At 33.5% G+C, this 18,584-nt stretch overlaps 1 protein-coding gene across 1 annotated transcript in view; it reads right to left on the bottom strand.

Moving 5' to 3' along the window:
- The window catches only part of LOC6050504 (protein sidekick-2), a 195,081-nt gene that overhangs the window by 31,295 nt on the left and 145,202 nt on the right, over nt 1-18,584 (bottom strand). Inside the window, 2 exon segments of the mRNA XM_038266625.1 lie at nt 8,260-8,447; nt 11,416-11,597. Of these exon segments, the coding sequence (XP_038122553.1) occupies nt 8,260-8,447; nt 11,416-11,597 (370 nt within the window).

The raw sequence follows: 18,584 nt of genomic DNA, 5'->3' as shown, positions 1-18,584 counted from the left end.
TGGAACTTTTTGTTCAAACGCTTCTACAGATCTGGGAAAATCACGCGCCAACTTCTGGTATAGTCAGGCCTAAGGGGAATGGTCTGGAGAACACTTTTCCCGAAGAGAGCATATGGATTCGTTGTCCCTAGACCTGGCGCATCGGCAAAAAATCCGATGTCTCCGGAATCAACGAGTTTCCCTGAAAAAGCATCAAATTTTCTTTAGCATGCTGTGAAAGTTCGATGCACACCGCGACGCCATATGTCAGGTAGCTACCACGTGGGTTAGAAATTGCTGGAATATTCAATTCCAATTTTTCTTTTTACTAGAAAATGAACATTTCGAGCAATCCTGATATTATTTAGTTGAATTCAGAATCTTTGCATAGCAAATTTGTGTTTTATTGCTAATATTTCAACCACGTGGTAGCTGTCTGACATATGGCGTCGCGGTGTTCATCAAACTTTCATAGCATGCTAAGGAAAATTTGATGCTTTTTGGGGGAAAACCGTTGATTCCGGAGACATCGGATTGTTTGCCGATGCGCCAGGTCTAGGGACAACGAATCCATATGCTCTCTTCGGGAAAAGTGTTCTCCAGACCAGGCCTGACCATACCAGAAGTTGGCGCGTGATTTTCCCAGACCTGTAGGAGCGTTTGAACAAAAGTTCCAATTTCCCATAGTAATTGCGCCAGCCAGTTTACAACCAAATGAGCTGATATTTGGCATGAAAGTCCATATAGGCATGCCCTACAAGGGGAACCATACTTAAACTTGATCGGAGAACTTTTTGAAAAGCGTACCCACCCTAATATGCAATCATTGTTTAATATGGAATTGCATTTACAATTCTTATTACAAATTTGATGCTACAATTTGTTCGAAACTCAAATAATTATACTTATAACAAGTTTTAAAATCATTCCATCTTGGAACGGTTCTTTCAAAAGACCGGAGTTTAAAAAAGAACCGCGGTTCTTTTTTTGTGAGCCATGGTTCGTTTGCTCTTTTTAGTGAACCGGCTCTTTGAGCGGCTCGCTCTTTTTTTACCCACCTCTACATAGATCTCTCCATCACCAAACCAGCACAGAGCCGTTGGCTAATGAATATATTCGGATTTTTCACTGAGGAAAGGTTATAAAATCACTCAAAAAATTAACTTCTCAAATAAGCTTCGGCTTTAGTTGAACGAATATAGTCCAGATTTGTTTCTTTCGGTCTAGTGTTGGATCTCATACCTTGGTATTAAAAATGGTAATGTTTGAATTAATTGATCAATAGTTATGCAAACAAATAATTTTGGTAGATTATATCCGAGAGTATAGCGGCCGTCACAATAGCTTGTGAGATCTCTTCTTGAGTCTCGTGCAGAGCCGTACTTAGGGTCCACGGCGCCCTTGGCGAAGCATCAATTTGGCGCCCCTCCAAATTTTTCATCATTTTGATATGTTTACTTAAATTTTCAGCGATTGCTTCGAAGAGTTTTAATAATATAATGGTAATTGATTGAATAAATATAACAGCTAAAAATCCAAACACAATTTAATTCTTTGAAGAATATTCAAATTAATGTTTTATTATTTTTAAACCATTTCAATCGATTTATATCTTTCCAATACAGATAGGTTGTAACGAAAAGGTGCTTTAGGATTAATGTTGACTGAAAATAGCAGAGTGTTGTTTTATCGTTTTAAACAGAATTTGATCAGACCTAGCTTAAATTTCATTGTATCAGCATTTTCCTGCACTCCTGAAAAATTGTTTAACTGATTAGAAAATGGACTCCTTTTCAAACTTGTTTTTGGATGGTTTCCTTTTGAAACTATTTTTTTCAATTTATTTTTGAAAACAATATTTCTCTTCTCTGTGACTGTGTTTTTTGATTGATGTAAAATTCTTAAAATTTGTTTTTTGAAAATTCATAGCTTCAAACAAAGGCAATTAGTTTTTACCTTTTTAACACATTGAAATTTTTTGTGTTTATTTTTCGACATCTAAAGTTTCTTAAAATTTTGTATAAAAACCATTACACTTAAATAGAGGGTGACAAGCGGGAATTCCCGGGAAATCGACCATTTTTGGACCACTCGATTCCCGGGAAATTTGGTCGAAGCAAAATTATATAAACAAATAAAAAAAAATTGAAAATTCGAAATTGTTCAGAACATTGGGTGTTCAATGTAAGATGTTCAAGTTCGAATGAACCAATGCTTCTATTATCTTCGAATTCAGAAAGTGTAAATTTTAACTTATTAAAAATTCCAATAACTATAATTGGGAAAACTTAAAATAATGTGGACCCCAAAATTAACCTTAAAGCATACTTAGCAGTTAGCCACAAGAAGAAAGTCTATTTTTTTATATTTTTGTTTATTATTTCTAAGAGTAAAATTTTCATATCCTCTTTCAAGCATAGCAATTCTTATAATCCATTTTTTTTATTCTTATTATTTTAATTTCGCTGTATCAAGGTAATTTCCTTTTTTGATGTCATGGAGTAATTTTGTGTTTCGCTTAAACCTCAATATTAAATTTTATCTTAGAAAAAAAACTCTGGAAATCTTTGTAAAGTCCGCCAAATGTGAACAATCGGGTTTTCCGGATCACTATTTCTTCAATGCATATTTACAGTTTTAAAAAAGAAAAAAAATATTAAAATTGTTGTTTTGAGTCGCTATTTATTATATTGTAAAAATCCCGATACTGGGAAATTATATATTAGCTATTTTGTTATTTCACAAAAATCTAATAACAAGTTCATACAACAAGTTGTATTGCAGATTCAGAAAAAAATCAAGAAGTAGATCATAGTTCCCAAAAATAATGAGGCTACTAATTAACGTTTCATTAAATAAGCATGAATAAATCGTAACTGAATTCATTGAAAAGAAACACATTTATAACTTTTCTTTATACATTACTGGCACTATTGACATAGTTATAAACACTACCAGGTCCCGGGAATTCCCGGGAAATTTCCGAATTCATCTCGCGATTCCCGGGAAATTGAAAATCTCGAGAATAGTCACCCTCTACACACAAAGCTTTTAGAACCGTTTGTGTAAATGTGAAAATTTAGGCGAAATTACACTGGATAGCCCAACACATGGAATCCATGAAATAAAAAAAAAGTATGTGAAAGATAAGCAACTTTATCCATTCCATTAAAACATAACAAAACAAAAATTTTCAAGGAAAATGTTACTAACATTCTTCAAATTATTGACCCTAGAAGCAAAATTAAGTGGAACTTTGTGTTTTCCCAAAAATATTGCTGTTTTTGGAGTTGGAATTTTCTTTGGTTTAAAATCTAATGGGTCCGCGATAATGGTGTTTCTGCAAATCAAAATTATACAAGAAATTGTATAATATTTTACTTTTACGACCAAAAAGTTGGTAGGCATGCCAATCTATGCAACTTTGTCGAAGACACTAAAATTTTACTTTTTCACTCTTGCTACAAGCAATTGAATACAAGCAGCAGAATATAATATATTTAGAGCAATTTATGTGCTCTTAAAAAACCAACATTTTTATGTTGAAAAAAAACATATTTTGCTAGAAATTTAACAAAAGTCAAAGCATTTTTTGTGTTAGAAATATTCAATTTAAACACTTCAGTATTTCGAAAACGTAGGCCAATCTCAACGCACAAGTTTGCATTTAAAACGATAAAAATATCTCAAATGCCATTTTCTTTAAACATGAAATATCTTATTCTTTTTATTTCAGATTTTCAATAGAAATGTGTAAATTTCAATTAAATAGCTGATTATACAAAAAAAAATACTTCAAAACATAAAAAAGCTTGATGGTTCCTGATGCTGGAAAAAATGGTGAAATTTAAATTGAATTTTATATACTGTAGTTGAAATATAAAATCTCTAGCTATTTCAAAGAATTGTTATAAAACCCTGAAATTTTTGCCACTTGAGCGCCCCCTTTGATAAATGAATTGAGAGAATTTAATTTTAAATTTAATTCTGGTACAATTATTGAAATAGTTGATTTTGGCGCCCCAAGTGTTATAAGTAATATTTGTAATATTCCGACCAAGATTATCGAGTTATTTTGTAGTCCAACTTTAAAATTTGGCGCCCCTTTTGTTCTGAATACCTTTCTAGGATTTTATAATAACATGACAAATTTGTACAATCATCGTTTTCGGCGCCAACCCCTAGGTACGGCACTGGTCTCGTGGTTCCCAGCGATGGCATTCTCTCTCTATCACTCCTCCTCGACTCTGCGCTCTCACCGCTGAGTCTCTCAGTCTCTCCGAAAGCTGCAAAGAGAACGCGAGATGGCGATTACGAGCCGACCACGCATGACGTCCCGTTAAACTGCGTTTGTGAAATTGGTTTTGTGGCGACTTTTGTGGTTAAACGCTGTTGCGTTAGCATGAGCGTGCAAGCGGGAATGAGAGAGAAAAAGGAAAATGTCAATCGCGAGAGTGTAAACACGAACACGTGTTCGGCTATGTTCGGCGCTGTGAGATTTTCAATGATTATTCAGGCGGGATAATTGTAGTTGCTGAGAGCTGATACAGAGAAACCTCTTTTTACGCGATGCGTTACGTTTTTCTAATTTGTCGATTTCTCTGGAACGACACAATATTGTCACAATCTTTTAAAAGCAATTTGTAGGTTTTGTTCAGAACTACAAAACGCTTTTTGAAGCTAGCAAAAATAATGTATGGAATTTTGTCAAAATATTGAAAGCGACGCAAAATTTATATCTTTGAAGGAAAAATCATGACAATGATGGAAGTCTTCACGTTAAGAGAAATCGACGAAACAAATAGCGTAACGCCACAGCGTAAAAAGAGGTTTCTCTGTATTTTGATATTTTAACAACCCTGATCTCAACAGTTCCGTTAATCAACTTATACCTATAATTTGGTCGCAGTGGTACAAGGCTCTACAAAAAAAAATCAACTTTTGACCAGTTGCGACTAAAAATGAAAAAAAAAATCTTTGCAAAGATTTTTTGGAAGGCTTTTTTGCAAGCATTCGGGCGCTTTCAAATATAAACAGGTTGCTTTTGCAATTGACTTTGTGAAGAAACCATCATTCACTGACGTAATTTAAGCTTTTTTTATTTGCAAAAACTGTTAAATTTTTGCAACGTGATTTTACACGCTAAAACTTGCAATTTCCACGAGGAGCATTGTTCTGTTCATCAATCCGAATGTGAAAAAATGTTAAAAACCTAGAAAATGTTGTGTTAAATTTACAGAAAATTCATTTTATACGATATTTTATATCATTATTTTTCTCAATTCAAACCATAAATATAATCTGTTACAAAATACATACAAAATAGGCCTTGAAATTTAAAATTTCCACAGAAAACAATCAACCAAATCATCATGTCATCAAGTGAAAATTTCACGGGATTCTGAAAAAAAATTTATATTCTAAAATGGCCTGATATTTAAAATCAATTCTGTTCAATTATATTATTCCATATCCTGATTGCTAGGACTAGTGATTTTACGCGATTTCGCGGAAGCTGCGTAATCCGTGAAATTTTTCCCTGGCCGTGAAATTTTGTAAGTACCGTGAAATGCCACGAAATTTTATGTATTTCATTGATAAATCGCTCCTCAGTACATTTAAGCATTATTTATTTTATTTCAAATACTTTACAAGATTTTTAACAAGCATTTTGGATGTAGTTTCCAAACCAAACAAATATTGCTTGTCAGATTTAGAACTATTATTTAAATATATTGTTCATTAAAATATTGTATGAAACGCAAAAATTGATTTTACATTTCCAGCAAAATTTATTTATTCCTTAAAATTCCAAAAAGATTGTAAAAAAACATTATTTAACACTACAATGAAAGAACACAAAAAAGGTATTTGTTGAGCATTTGCAATGTTTTATAGTATTCTGCAATTATCAACTGCTTTTATGAGTTTTGCCTAAAAGTTATTCAAATACTCGAATTCCTCTATTGTTGAACCTAGGAAAAGAAATAATGTTTCATATATTTTTAGTTTTATAACACCTCACAGAAAAAAATGATGGTAATATTACATCTGGGAAGGGGTACATCTTTTATGTCAGAAAAAAGGTGTAATTTTACCTCTGGAAATGTGTAATTTTACCACTTTTCTGGTGTAATGTCACTTTTCCAGTCTAAATTGAGGTAAAATTACATCATAAAAGAGGTAATATTCAACCTTCCAAAATTACAGCTTCCAAATTTACATTATTTTTTTCTGTGTTGTTTTACTACTTATTATTTCAATGAAATTAAATTAAATTTGCTGAACCATAAATTAAAGTGACGGAAATTTTCCCAAAAAATTTCAAAATAAATCCATTATATATTTTTTTAAATAATCATTTATGTCAGGAGATTCTATCTGCCACTTACTTTTAAAACAATTTTCTGTTCATAATTACGCTAAAAGAGTTCATTTTTACATTTATTTTGAGCAGTTTTTAGAGTACCGTGAAATTGCCGTGAAATTCCAATATTTTGTAATCGGCATGCCGCGAAATTTCGATTTTTTGCCGTGAAAAATCACTAGCCCTACTGATCACGAATCCGAGGTCCGTTTATTGATATCTCGTGACGAAGGGGCGGTACGACCCTTTTCATTTTTGAACAGGCGAAAAAATACATGCTTTTCAATAATTTGCAGTCTGAAACGGTGATGAGATAGAAAATTGGTGTCAAAGAGACTTTTATGCAAGCTTCCCTGCACCGTGCGGTACACGCGGTTCAACTGTACCTCGGGTTTGCTTTGCGCCTGCTTTGTTCGGTTTACACCCGTACCCGACTCACACGAACCGAGGGTATTTTGGTTCATCGTACCAGCACACCACGACACTCTCGGTTTGCCGCGTCGGTTTTGTGTCTGGCACTCACCCATGGCATGAACCCGGTATATGAGCCAAGGTGCTTCACTCGTTACGAGCCGAGGACGTGCCGTGGTACGCGCTGGCGGTACAAAACGGGTTCAATACCACGACACGTACCACGGCACGCTGTGTTCATGCCATGGGTGAGTGCCAGACACAAAACCGATGGGGCGAGCCGAGAGTGTCGTGGTGCGCTGGTACGATGTACCAAGATACCAATACAAAAATGGGTTCAGGCACGTACCGAAGCTAGAAAACCAAACCCGCGGTGTGCGTTGGCACTGGCGCATGGGAAGCTTGCTTTTATGTAAAATTGAACATGTCATTTTAAGGGAAATTTAATGTACTTTTCTAATCTGCACAAGGGTAATTTTCTTAATTAGAACAAAAATTTTAATTTCAAAATTTCGTGATTTTATAATTTTACATGCTTTTTAAGAGTGTAACAATGTTCTACAAAGTTGTAGAGCAGACAATTACATAAATTTTGGTTCATAAACTTAAGGGATTTGCTTATAACCATCACGATTTTACGAAAAAAAAGTTTTGGAAAATTTTTGGAGTTGGCGGTGAACTAGGTACTTCATTATAATTACCATAGTTTTTAATAATTTCGAAAAACGAGTATTTTAAAAGTCACCTTATAATTTACGAGTAAACTGTCACTAATCAAGCTTTTTTCGACATTCTTGCCCTTTCAAGTCAATTCACTCGTTTGGTAATAAATTGCTCCACCACATTTTCCTTCCACGGAGGGGGCGGGGAAGGGGGGGGGGCGAAATTGCTTTAAATTCAAATTGGTAGCCTTCACCCCGCGACGATAAAGTCATTCCGAGCGGCCTACCGGGCACATGGCACCAATCTCACGAGGCAGTTAGCCCGCCGGCTGTATCGTAAATAACCTCAATTTGGGATATCTATCAAATCCCCGAAACATTTCCCACCCACCTTCTTCGCGCGCCACCACTTTGAAAGGCAAATTCCACCAAATTTGAGGAAGAGAGAGAGAAAAAAAGAGTCGGGAAACTTTCCGCCCCGGGAATAAATGACCTCCCATTAATCGAAATTGATTCACCTTTCCGCACGTACAACCCGAACAGTCAGATGTGTGCCAGTTAATGGACTGCTTCCCCCTTGGTATATACTTCAAACCTGGCGTCCTGTCGGATTTCCGCCGCTAGAATCGGAACTGATTTGTTTGTACAAATCGGTGGAACTAGATTTATCATGCCCTGGTTGGGGTTTCAACCCGATCTGGGTAATGATGGCGAACTTTTCAGCTTTTTTTCTATGATTTTCTTAATTAAAATTTGATTTTGAGAAAAAAAATTGACGTTTAGACGTCCTAAATGTCTTCACGAGGGTGGCAAAACTCAAATTTGATATAAAAGTCCTACCTCAACGGAGCTGTCCCGGATGTAGATCTCCTTGACGTCGTCCGGGTTGCGGTCCCGCGTCCGGTACGTGATCCGATAGCCGAGGAACTCGCCGAGGATCGTGTCCGGCGGCGGTGGCTTCCACGAGATGTACAGCGACGTGGCGGACGTGTTGTGGGCGATCGTGGTGACCGGTTTGCCGGTGGGTGCTGAAATGAAAAGAGGAAATTTGTGGTTGTTATTCTTTCTATTATTTTTAGTTTCTTCAAGTGTGTTCAAATGTTTTCGAATGACTTCCGATGTATTCTGTTGTCTTCAAATGTCTTTAAATGACTGTATATTTGTGTTATTGTCTTCAAGTGTCTTCAAATCGATGCTTCTGTGCTATCTTGTATTAAGCTTGCTGGTTTTCCTATTATGCTATGCATAAGAGGCATCGAAATGTCTTCAGATAACTTTGGATAGTCTTATTGTCTTCAAATGTCTTTAGATGTGTCTTATCTCCGCAAATGTCCTCAATTTTCTCCAATTGTCCAACAGTTTAAATTTCTTCAACTGTCTTCAAATGACTTAAGATGTGTCCCAATGCCTTCAAATGTCTTTAACTGTCTTCAAATGTCTTTAGATGTGACCTATTGTCTTCAAATGCCTTCAATTGTCTCCAACTGTCTTCACATGTTTTTAGATGTGTCCTATTGTCTTCAAATGTCTTCAACTTTCTTCAAATGTCCTCACATAATTTTAGATGAGTCTTTTTTATTTTATTTTTTATTTTATTTTTATTTTTTATTGTCTTCTTATTGTCTTCAAATGTCTTCAACTTTTATGAAATGATTTTAGCTGTGACCTATTGTCTTCAATGTCTTCAACTGTCTTCAAGTGTCTTCAAATGACTTCAACTTTTTCCTGTTGTCTTCAATTGTCTTCAACTGTCTTCAGATTCAGTCTTTCGATGAGTCTTCTTGTCTTCGAATGACTTAAATTGTCTTAAAATGTCTCCAAATTTCTTCAAATATTTTCAAATTACCTTAATTGTCTTCCTTTCCTTCCTTTTGTCCTCAAACGACTTCAACTGTCTTCAAATGACTTTAGTTGTATCCTATTGACTTCAAAAGTCTTCAAGTGTCTCCAATTGTCTTTGATTCTTTTCAGCTTCAACTTTTTTCAAATGTCTTCAAATGTCTTCAAATGAATTTAAATATGACTTAAATGTCTTCAACTGTCTTCAAGTGTCTTCAAATGACTTCAACTTTTTTCTGTTGTCTTCAATTGTTTTCAATTGTCTTCAACTGTCTTCAGATTCAGGTTTTAGATGTGTCTTCTTGTCTTTGAATGACTTAAATTGTCTTCAAATGTTTTCAAATGTATCCAAACATCCTCAAGTGTCTTTCTTTTCTTCCTTTTATCCTCAAACGACTTCAACTGTCTTCTAATGACTTTAGTTGTATCCTATTGACTTCAAATATCTTCAAATGTCTCCAACTGTCTTCGACTTTTTTCAACTTCAATTATCTTCAAATTGACGTTTGGAGATCCTCAAAGCAAATTTGTAATGCGTCTTAAAATTTATTCGAACTAAACATTTGTCATGATTTAAACTGCCTTAGAATTTCTTCAAAAATCTATCAAAGTCCTGTTGAATGTTATTTTTATGTATTTATGTCTAAAAGTGTATTTACCCGTCTTCCAGTGTCTTCAGATTTCGTCAAGTCATCAAGTCTTCAAAATTTTAAGTCTTCAAAAGGCTTATATTCATCAAAACTCCACAATCTTAAAAAAATCGTACCAACTAGGAAACCACTTAACCGTTCTCGAAGCGAACCACACCGATGGCATACTTTGTAGCAAATTCCTTTCCATCAGTAAATAGTGCAACATTTCTACAGTTTCCATCAACGGCTTCGCTTGCTACCGTTCACTTCAGGCTGTAGAAAATGCACTCGATCAAAATTGCTCCAGATTCCTCCTTTTAAGCTTTCTTGCCAAAAGGCGACCCAACAAATTACATTAGTGAAGTTGCCTTTTAGAGGGGTGGGGAAATGTGAGGCTTGCTTTCTTTATTACTAGTTTTAAATTAAAATAAAATCTATTCAAAATCAAAAATTCAACATAAAAAAATGGACAATTACACGCAACACCCCAACAAAATGAACTGTTGCCATAATTTATTTGAAAACGACACAGCAACAGTTCGCACGAGCTGGGTTGCTCTTTTCGTTCGCAAATGAAATGCAAATGAAGTCAGCAATTACGATTAGATAATTTTCTTCATTGTTCGGTGTGGCGGCTACGAAAAAGTCGAGGGGAAGGAAAGCACAAGTTTCCAAGTGGGAAATTGGGAAATTTATGTGCGTATGCTCACGAGATAATAATGTTTCGGTTTATGGGGGGTAAATTTTGAGGGTGTGGAACGCCACTGAGCCATTTTGCTGTTAATTGTTGAACAAGTTTTTTGACCGCATTTCTAATGCCTTTGGAAAATAGCTTTTCAATTACGGACGTCAAGTGAATGGTGGTAGAGTTGATTAACCAGTCTACAAATCTACAAGTCTACAAGTCTACAAGTCTACAAGTCTACAAGTCTACAAGTCTACAAGTCTACAAGTCTACAAGTCTACAAGTCTACAAGTCTACAAGTCTACAAGTCTACAAGTCTACAAGTCTACAAGTCTACAAGTCTACAAGTCTACAAGTCTACAAGTCTACAAGTCTACAAGTCTACAAGTCTACAAGTCTACAAGTCTACAAGTCTACAAGTCTACAAGTCTACAAGTCTACAAGTCTACAAGTCTACAAGTCTACAAGTCTACAAGTCTACAAGTCTACAAGTCTACAAGTCTACAAGTCTACAAGTCTACAAGTCTACAAGTCTACAAGTCTACAAGTCTACAAGTCTACAAGTCTACAAGTCTACAAGTCTACAAGTCTACAAGTCTACAAGTCTACAAGTCTACAAGTCTACAAGTCTACAAGTCTACAAGTCTACAAGTCTACAAGTCTACAAGTCTACAAGTCTACAAGTCTACAAGTCTACAAGTCTACAAGTCTACAAGTCTACAAGTCTACAAGTCTACAAGTCTACAAGTCTACAAGTCTACAAGTCTACAAGTCTACAAGTCTACAAGTCTACAAGTCTACAAGTCTACAAGTCTACAAGTCTACAAGTCTACAACTCACCTTCCCGCAGCGTCACAAAGTAGTACGACTCCTTCGACGGCGGGCTGCGGCCTAACTCGTTGATCGCAATCACCCGGAAGCTGTACACCGTGAACGGCAACAGATTGCTGACCTGAAACGTGGTCGCGTTGTCCTTGGTCCGGATGGTCGCCGCCTGGTCCCAGCCGCCGTTTTCACCAACCCTGCAAGCAAACACGAGAATTATTGATTAAAGAGACCCGGCTCAAGTAATTCAAATCCAATCGATCCTAGCGAATCCTTTGTGCCCGGCCAGAATTGATTATTACACATTAATAACTCATGTCGACAAACAACAATGGAGCTGCCTGGGTCAATTATCTGATAAACTCTGGGAAGATCCCCAGCTTGCTTGATTCTTGCCCAAATCACCCCCCCTGGGAAGAATTGTCACGATGAATGCAATTAATTACACATCTACACGGCACAAGAATACGACCCCAAACTCCCATTGTATTCCAGAACAAGACATGGTCGTCTGGTTGAGCTCACTTTTCAACAATGCCCGTATTGTTTATGATGCATGCACACGACGAACACTTGAACTCACTCATTCCGTCCCAGCACAGTTACTGCCAGCTAGTGCAAGTGCAAGATGGGGGGTTAGCACCGGAAAAGGAAAACCAAACACATTAAATTGAATGTTTTTATCACGTGTGCATTTCTCAGCTCGTTCCCTGAAGGAGTGCTCTCCACTCGGAGCAAATGTTGAGCAATTTTGCTTATGGGAAGGGTTGTCAGAATTGTTGAGGAAAGTCAGGATTAAGTTTGAGCTTTGAAATCGGAGAAAAGTGGGTTTCTATTATAGACTTCGAGTGGGTACTAGAAATATTGAAGTGAAATTTTAAAGTATGACGTTTTGACTCTTTAACGAATCAGATTGGTTTCAGTACAACTTGAATCTTAAAAGAAAAAAGTTTAAGTTTCAAAAACAAGTTATTTGTTAAGAAAAAATATGAATACATCAAATATTTCAAGCATAAAACAATAAACTAATAAAAAAACAACACAATTTTATCAATTTATCTCATTATCAATTCATCAATTTATCAATTTATCAATTTATCAATTTATCAATTTATCAATTTATCAATTTATCAATTTATCAATTTATCAATTTATCAATTTATCAATTTATCAATTTATCAATTTATCAATTTATCAATTTATCAATTTATCAATTTATCAATTTATCAATTTATCAATTTATCAATTTTTCAATTTAGGGACCATCCACAAACCACGTGGACACTTTTTCGGGAATCTCAAACCCTCCCCCCCCCTCGTGGACAATTGTCCATACAAAAAAACTTTTAATATGGAGCGTGGACAATCGCCATACCCCCTAAAGTGTCCACGTGGTTTATGGATGGTCCCTTATCAATTTATCAATTTATCAATTTATCAATTTATCAATTTATCAATTTATCAATTTATCAATTTATCAATTTATCAATTTATCAATTTATCAATTTATCAATTTATCAATTTATCAATTTATCAATTTATCAATTTATCAATTTATCAATTTATCAATTTATCAATTTATCAATTTATCAATTTATCAATTTATCAATTTATCAATTTATCAATTTATCAATTTATCAATTTATCAATTTATCAATTTATCAATTTATCAATTTATCAATTTATCAATTTATCAATTTATCAATTTATCAATTCATCAATTTATCAATTTATCAATTTATCAATTTATCAATTTATCAATTTATCAATTTATCAATTTATCAATTTATCATTTTATCAATTTATCAATTTATCAATTTATCAATTAATCAATTTATCAATTTATCAATTTATCAATTTATCAATTTATCAATTTATCATTTTATCAATTTATCAATTTATCAATTTATCAATTAATCAATTTATCAATTTATCATTTTATCAATTTATCAATTTATCAATTTATCAACTTATCAATTTATCATTTATCAACTAATCATTTGGCAGTGTTAGTAGTTTTTAGTTTTTTGTTTTTAGTTTTTAGTTTTTAGTTTTTAGTTTTTAGTTTTTAGTTTTTAGTTTTTAGTTTTTAGTTTTTAGTTTTTAGTTTTTAGTTTTTAGTTTTTAGTTTTTAGTTTTAGTTTTTAGTTTTAGTTTTTAGTTTTTAGTTTTTAGTTTTTAGTTTTTAGTTTTTAGTTTTTAGTTTTAGTTTTTAGTTTTAGTTTTTAGTTTTTAGTTTTTAGTTTTTAGTTTTTAGTTTTTAGTTTTTAGTTTTAGTTTTTAGTTTTTAGTTTTTAGTTTTTAGTTTTTAGTTTTTAGTTTTTAGTTTTAGTTTTAGTTTTTAGTTTTTAGTTTTAGTTTTTAGTTTTTAGTTTTAGTTTTTAGTTTTAGTTTTTAGTTTTTAGTTTTAGTTTTTAGTTTTTAGTTTTTAGTTTTTAGTTTTAGTTTTAGTTTTTAGTTTTTAGTTTTAGTTTTTAGTTTTAGTTTTAGTTTTAGTTTTTAGTTTTAGTTTTTAGTTTTTAGTTTTAGTTTTAGTTTTAGTTTTAGTTTTTAGTTTTAGTTTTTAGTTTTTAGTTTTTAGTTTTTAGTTTTTAGTTTTTAGTTTTTAGTTTTTAGTTTTTAGTTTTTAGTTCTTAGTTTTTAGTTTTTAGTTTTTAGTTTTTAGTTTTTAGTTTTAGTTTTTAGTTTTTAGTTTTTAGTTTTTAGTTTTAGTTTTTAGTTTTTAGTTTTTAGTTTTAGTTTTTAGTTTTTAGTTTTTAGTTTTTAGTTTTTAGTTTTTAGTTTTTAGTTTTTAGTTTTTAGTTTTAGTTTTTAGTTTTTAGTTTTTAGTTTTAGTTTTTAGTTTTTAGTTTTTAGTTTTAGTTTTAGTTTTTAGTTTTTAGTTTTTAGTTTTTAGTTTTTAGTTTTTAGTTTTAGTTTTAGTTTTTAGTTTTAGTTTTTAGTTTTTAGTTTTTAGTTTTTAGTTTTTAGTTTTAGTTTTAGTTTTAGTTTTTAGTTTTAGTTTTTAGTTTTAGTTTTAGTTTTAGTTTTTAGTTTTTAGTTTTTAGTTTTAGTTTTTAGTGTTTAGTTTTTAGTTTTTAGTTTTTAGTTTTTAGTTTTAGTTTTTAGTTTTTAGTTTTAGTTTTTAGTTTTTAGTTTTTAGTTTTTGTTTTTAGTTTTTAGTTTTTAGTTTTTAGTTTTTAGTTTTAGTTTTAGTTTTAGTTTTTAGTTTTAGTTTTTAGTTTTTAGTTTTTAGTTTTTAGTTTTAGTTTTTAGTTTTTAGTTTTTAGTTTTAGTTTTAGTTTTTAGTTTTTAGTTTTTAGTTTTAGTTTTTAGTTTTAGTTTTTAGTTTTAGTTTTAGTTTTTAGTTTTTAGTTTTAGTTTTTAGTTTTTAGTTTTAGTTTTTAGTTTTAGTTTTAGTTTTTAGTTTTTAGTTTTAGTTTTTAGTTTTTAGTTTTTAGTTTTTAGTTTTTAGTTTTTAGTTTTTAGTTTTTAGTTTTTAGTTTTTAGTTTTTAGTTTTTAGTTTTTAGTTTTTAGTTTTTAGTTTTTAGTTTTTAGTTTTTAGTTTTTAGTTTTTAGTTTTTAGTTTTTAGTTTTTAGTTTTTAGTTTTTAGTTTTTAGTTTTTAGTTTTTAGTTTTTAGTTTATAGTTTTTAGTTTTTAGTTTTTAGTTTTTAGTTTTTAGTTTAAATAAATCTTCATCATCATGGGTTAGTAGCACTGTCAAACTCTTTCAATCAGTCACTGTCAAAAAAATTGGTAATCTAACCACAGGGCAAAACTGGCAACCCTGCTCAGCTTGATTCAGCCCTCTCGGCATGAATCAGCAGTGAAATGAATAAATTTTCCCAGCTGTGGCAGTTGGTTTTTCCGTCGCAAGGCAACGTTCCCAGCCAACACCCGGAGGCACTCTTCGGACCAATGTTCGAGAAGGGATTAACTGTTCGGTGCTTTCTAGTTGCTTCGTCCGAAACAGTGCTGGCTGGTGGTCGTTCCGGGAAAATATCTGTGTGTTTGATTACAGAAGCTTAAAAACGGAGCTTTTAGCTATTATCTACTACCCAAAAGGCGGGAGGAAAATTTCTGAGCGCTTTTGGGTGCAGCAGTGCGACGTGTGAAAAAATTGTGGAAATTTATTTCCGCCTTTCCGGTTTGGAGCTTCGAATTGTGAGCCACTCCCTGCTTTTAAGCAAAACTGTGGTGATACTTTATCAGATCGTAAATTTTTGGTAGCTTTGCCACAAGTTAGCTGATGGTCAAGAATCAATGAAACCACACTTTGCTGGAACGATGCAAGTTTCATTGATGGTTTGTTTGATATTTATCAAAAGCTCCCACAACCCGTTCCAGAGTTCGGGCACAAAGCTCAATATTAAATTTATAACCCCATAAATACAAACTCCCAGTACTGACAATAGGGACAAATGTTCAAACACACACACACACACACACACACACACACACACACACTGGAAGTACGTCCGACATTCCAACCCCATTTCCTGGGTCGAGAGTACCTGAACCGATTCAAACCCCAACCTCCTGCCCGCTTTCCATCCCCCAAAAAAAGCCCTCTGCGAGACAATCTCCTGTTTATCTTTGGCACCACCCACGTGACCCCACACAAGGCCTCTCGGCATCCCAGCTCCAATATATATCTCTCTCTCTTTCTGTTTCTGGTGCAGAGTGGTTTGGATTTCAAAACCAGATCACCAGGAGCATTGCAGGACCGATGCACTTAGGTTAGGCTCTCTACTCTCGATGTAGTAAATTGCGGTAGTCAGTTACACACTGGGTTACACTAGGTCACAAAATTAAGGCTAATGTTTTATTCTTCAGAGTTTTTTTTATTTGTTAATGAACTCGCGACAGCAATGTTGCATTGACAATTAGTCATTTTAAATAATGTTCATGAAAATATTTCCCAAAATCCACTGTAACCATTACATTTATTTGCCTGAAGGTCGGAAGCACAAAGCCATCAATCTGAAAGTACCCTCCCTCGCTCTCAGTCTGTGATGCGGAGGCAAGAGGGAGAGTGTAAGCTTACAGGGGTTTGCCCTGGAATCGAAGGAAAAGTCATCGATTAGAAACGTGGCACAAATGCAGAAGCATCGTTGCCTGGCCGCAGGCAGAAAGTTTCATATTTGCCTTGACCGCAGCGCTTCGTCTGCTAAGGGATGATGACGGTGCTGGCAATGGCATTCCAAATGGGAAATCTGGTGAGCTTGGGGAATTTCGAGGTTGACTCCCGTTGCACTTGCAAATGCCTGAAGGCACTGGAAGCTGCCGGTTTGATGTTGTAAATTTTGCAGGTTGGCTACAGCATGTCGGACATGGCTGCAAACAGGAGCTTAACGAGTAGAACTTCAATGTTTTGGAATTTGTGACCTTGAAATGAAAAAATGTCATCCATCCATAAACGACGTGAACACTTTTTTTTTGAAATTTCAAACCCCTGCCTCCCCTTTTGTGAACAATTTCCGGTCATTAAATATCGCCACAATTGTGGGACAAAGCTTATTATACAAGATAAATTTTGAACATTTTGTTGACAATTGCTTTTTTTGGATCAGTATCTTAAAGGAAGTTTTGATGAATCATGATTTTTTTAACCTGGCAAGACAAACTTTGTAAAGTATTTGCCACGGGATAACTTACATTCAAATGTCTTTAATTTGTGTTTTTGTCCCTGATAAATGTAACGGCTGATTTAAAAAGCGGTCATTCTTTGCCAACTCACACAGCAGCTATCCCGACATCGACATTTGATTGTAGTTTCACGAAAATCGAAATGCTTTAAGGGGTATTTTTGGACAGTGATAAAGGCATCCGATATTTCGTGACTTGAGGGCGATACGACCTTCAATTATTCAGGAGTTTCAAGTAAGTCTGAATGTCTTATGATTTCCAGTGACTTTGATAGGTTTGAGATTTTTCCACTTTGATGTTCAAAGTTCTTCTAGAAGAAGCTTTAACATTTTTTTGAATACTTTGTATAGTTAGTTAACTTTCAGGAATAAATTGATAATTAACAGGAATATTTTATCAAAGAAAATAAGCTTGAATCGTCAAACGGAATGTATTTTCTGATTGTTTTGACTACTAAGAGAAGGAAAAATAAGTTTAAAATATTTAAATGTGTGTGTTTTTTTGCCTTCCTCACTGAGGTAAGGCTTTAATCCTGCACAAAAAATTAACTTTTCACAGAAAGCTCATACACCCACCATTATGTATACCTATCGACTCAGAAAAGAAAGCTGAACAAATGTTCGTATGTGTGTGTGTGTGTGTGTATCTGTGTAGGTATGTATGTGACCCAAATTCTCACTAAGTTTTCTCAGCACTGGCTGATCCGAATTTGATTAAACCGGTTGCATTCGACTTGGTTAATGGACCCACACATCGCTATTGAATTGTTTGAAGTTTCGATAAGTTATGTATAAAAATGTGTTTCCACATACATTCGTTTCTCGCTAATATGCATGTAAACTATGTCCAGATCCATTATCAAAAGAGTCCAAACTATTGAAGATCTGGCAACCCTGTCTCATGTTGTGACCACTTAAGCGATATTTGTAAAATTACATCATAAATGAGGTAATATTAAACTTTCCAAAATAACAACATCCAAATTTACATATTTTTTACTGTGTACCATTGCTTAGGTTGCTGATATATTTTTTAACAAAAAAAAAACAATGTTTATATTAAGTTAACTTAGTTTAAAGCTTTTAAACAAAATACATAAGAATTTTAGGTAGAATGGTTAAAAAGTCAGAATTTTGCCTGAAATTTGTTAAAAATTGTTTTGTTTGTAAAACTATCGATTTATATTGCATTTTAAACTGAATTCCAAGCACAAATCAAAAATTTTCACATATTGTTTAAAATTTGTTATACTGAAAATGCCTTCAAATTTGGAAATTTTATTTAATTATGTTCCAAAAACACAACATTTTGAATATTTACTAGATTTATTTGCCTTATCCAAGTGGAAAATTGTCCGCAGAATCCGAAAATGCATTCCGTTTTCCGATTTTAAAACATGTTCATTGATAAAATAGTGACACTTTGAATGTGAAAATCATGCTTTTCATAAACGTTTTCCTTATTAAAGTTAACTAACTTTCAAAACTTTTCAAAATTTAATGAAAACCTCTTCTAGAAGTACCTTGAACCATTCTCTACTCCGGTCAGTATGA

This window comes from Culex quinquefasciatus, chromosome 1 (genome assembly GCF_015732765.1).
Source record: "Culex quinquefasciatus strain JHB chromosome 1, VPISU_Cqui_1.0_pri_paternal, whole genome shotgun sequence".
Taxonomy (NCBI): Eukaryota; Metazoa; Arthropoda; class Insecta; order Diptera; family Culicidae; genus Culex; species Culex quinquefasciatus.
This window is presented reverse-complemented; position numbering and strand designations above follow the sequence as displayed.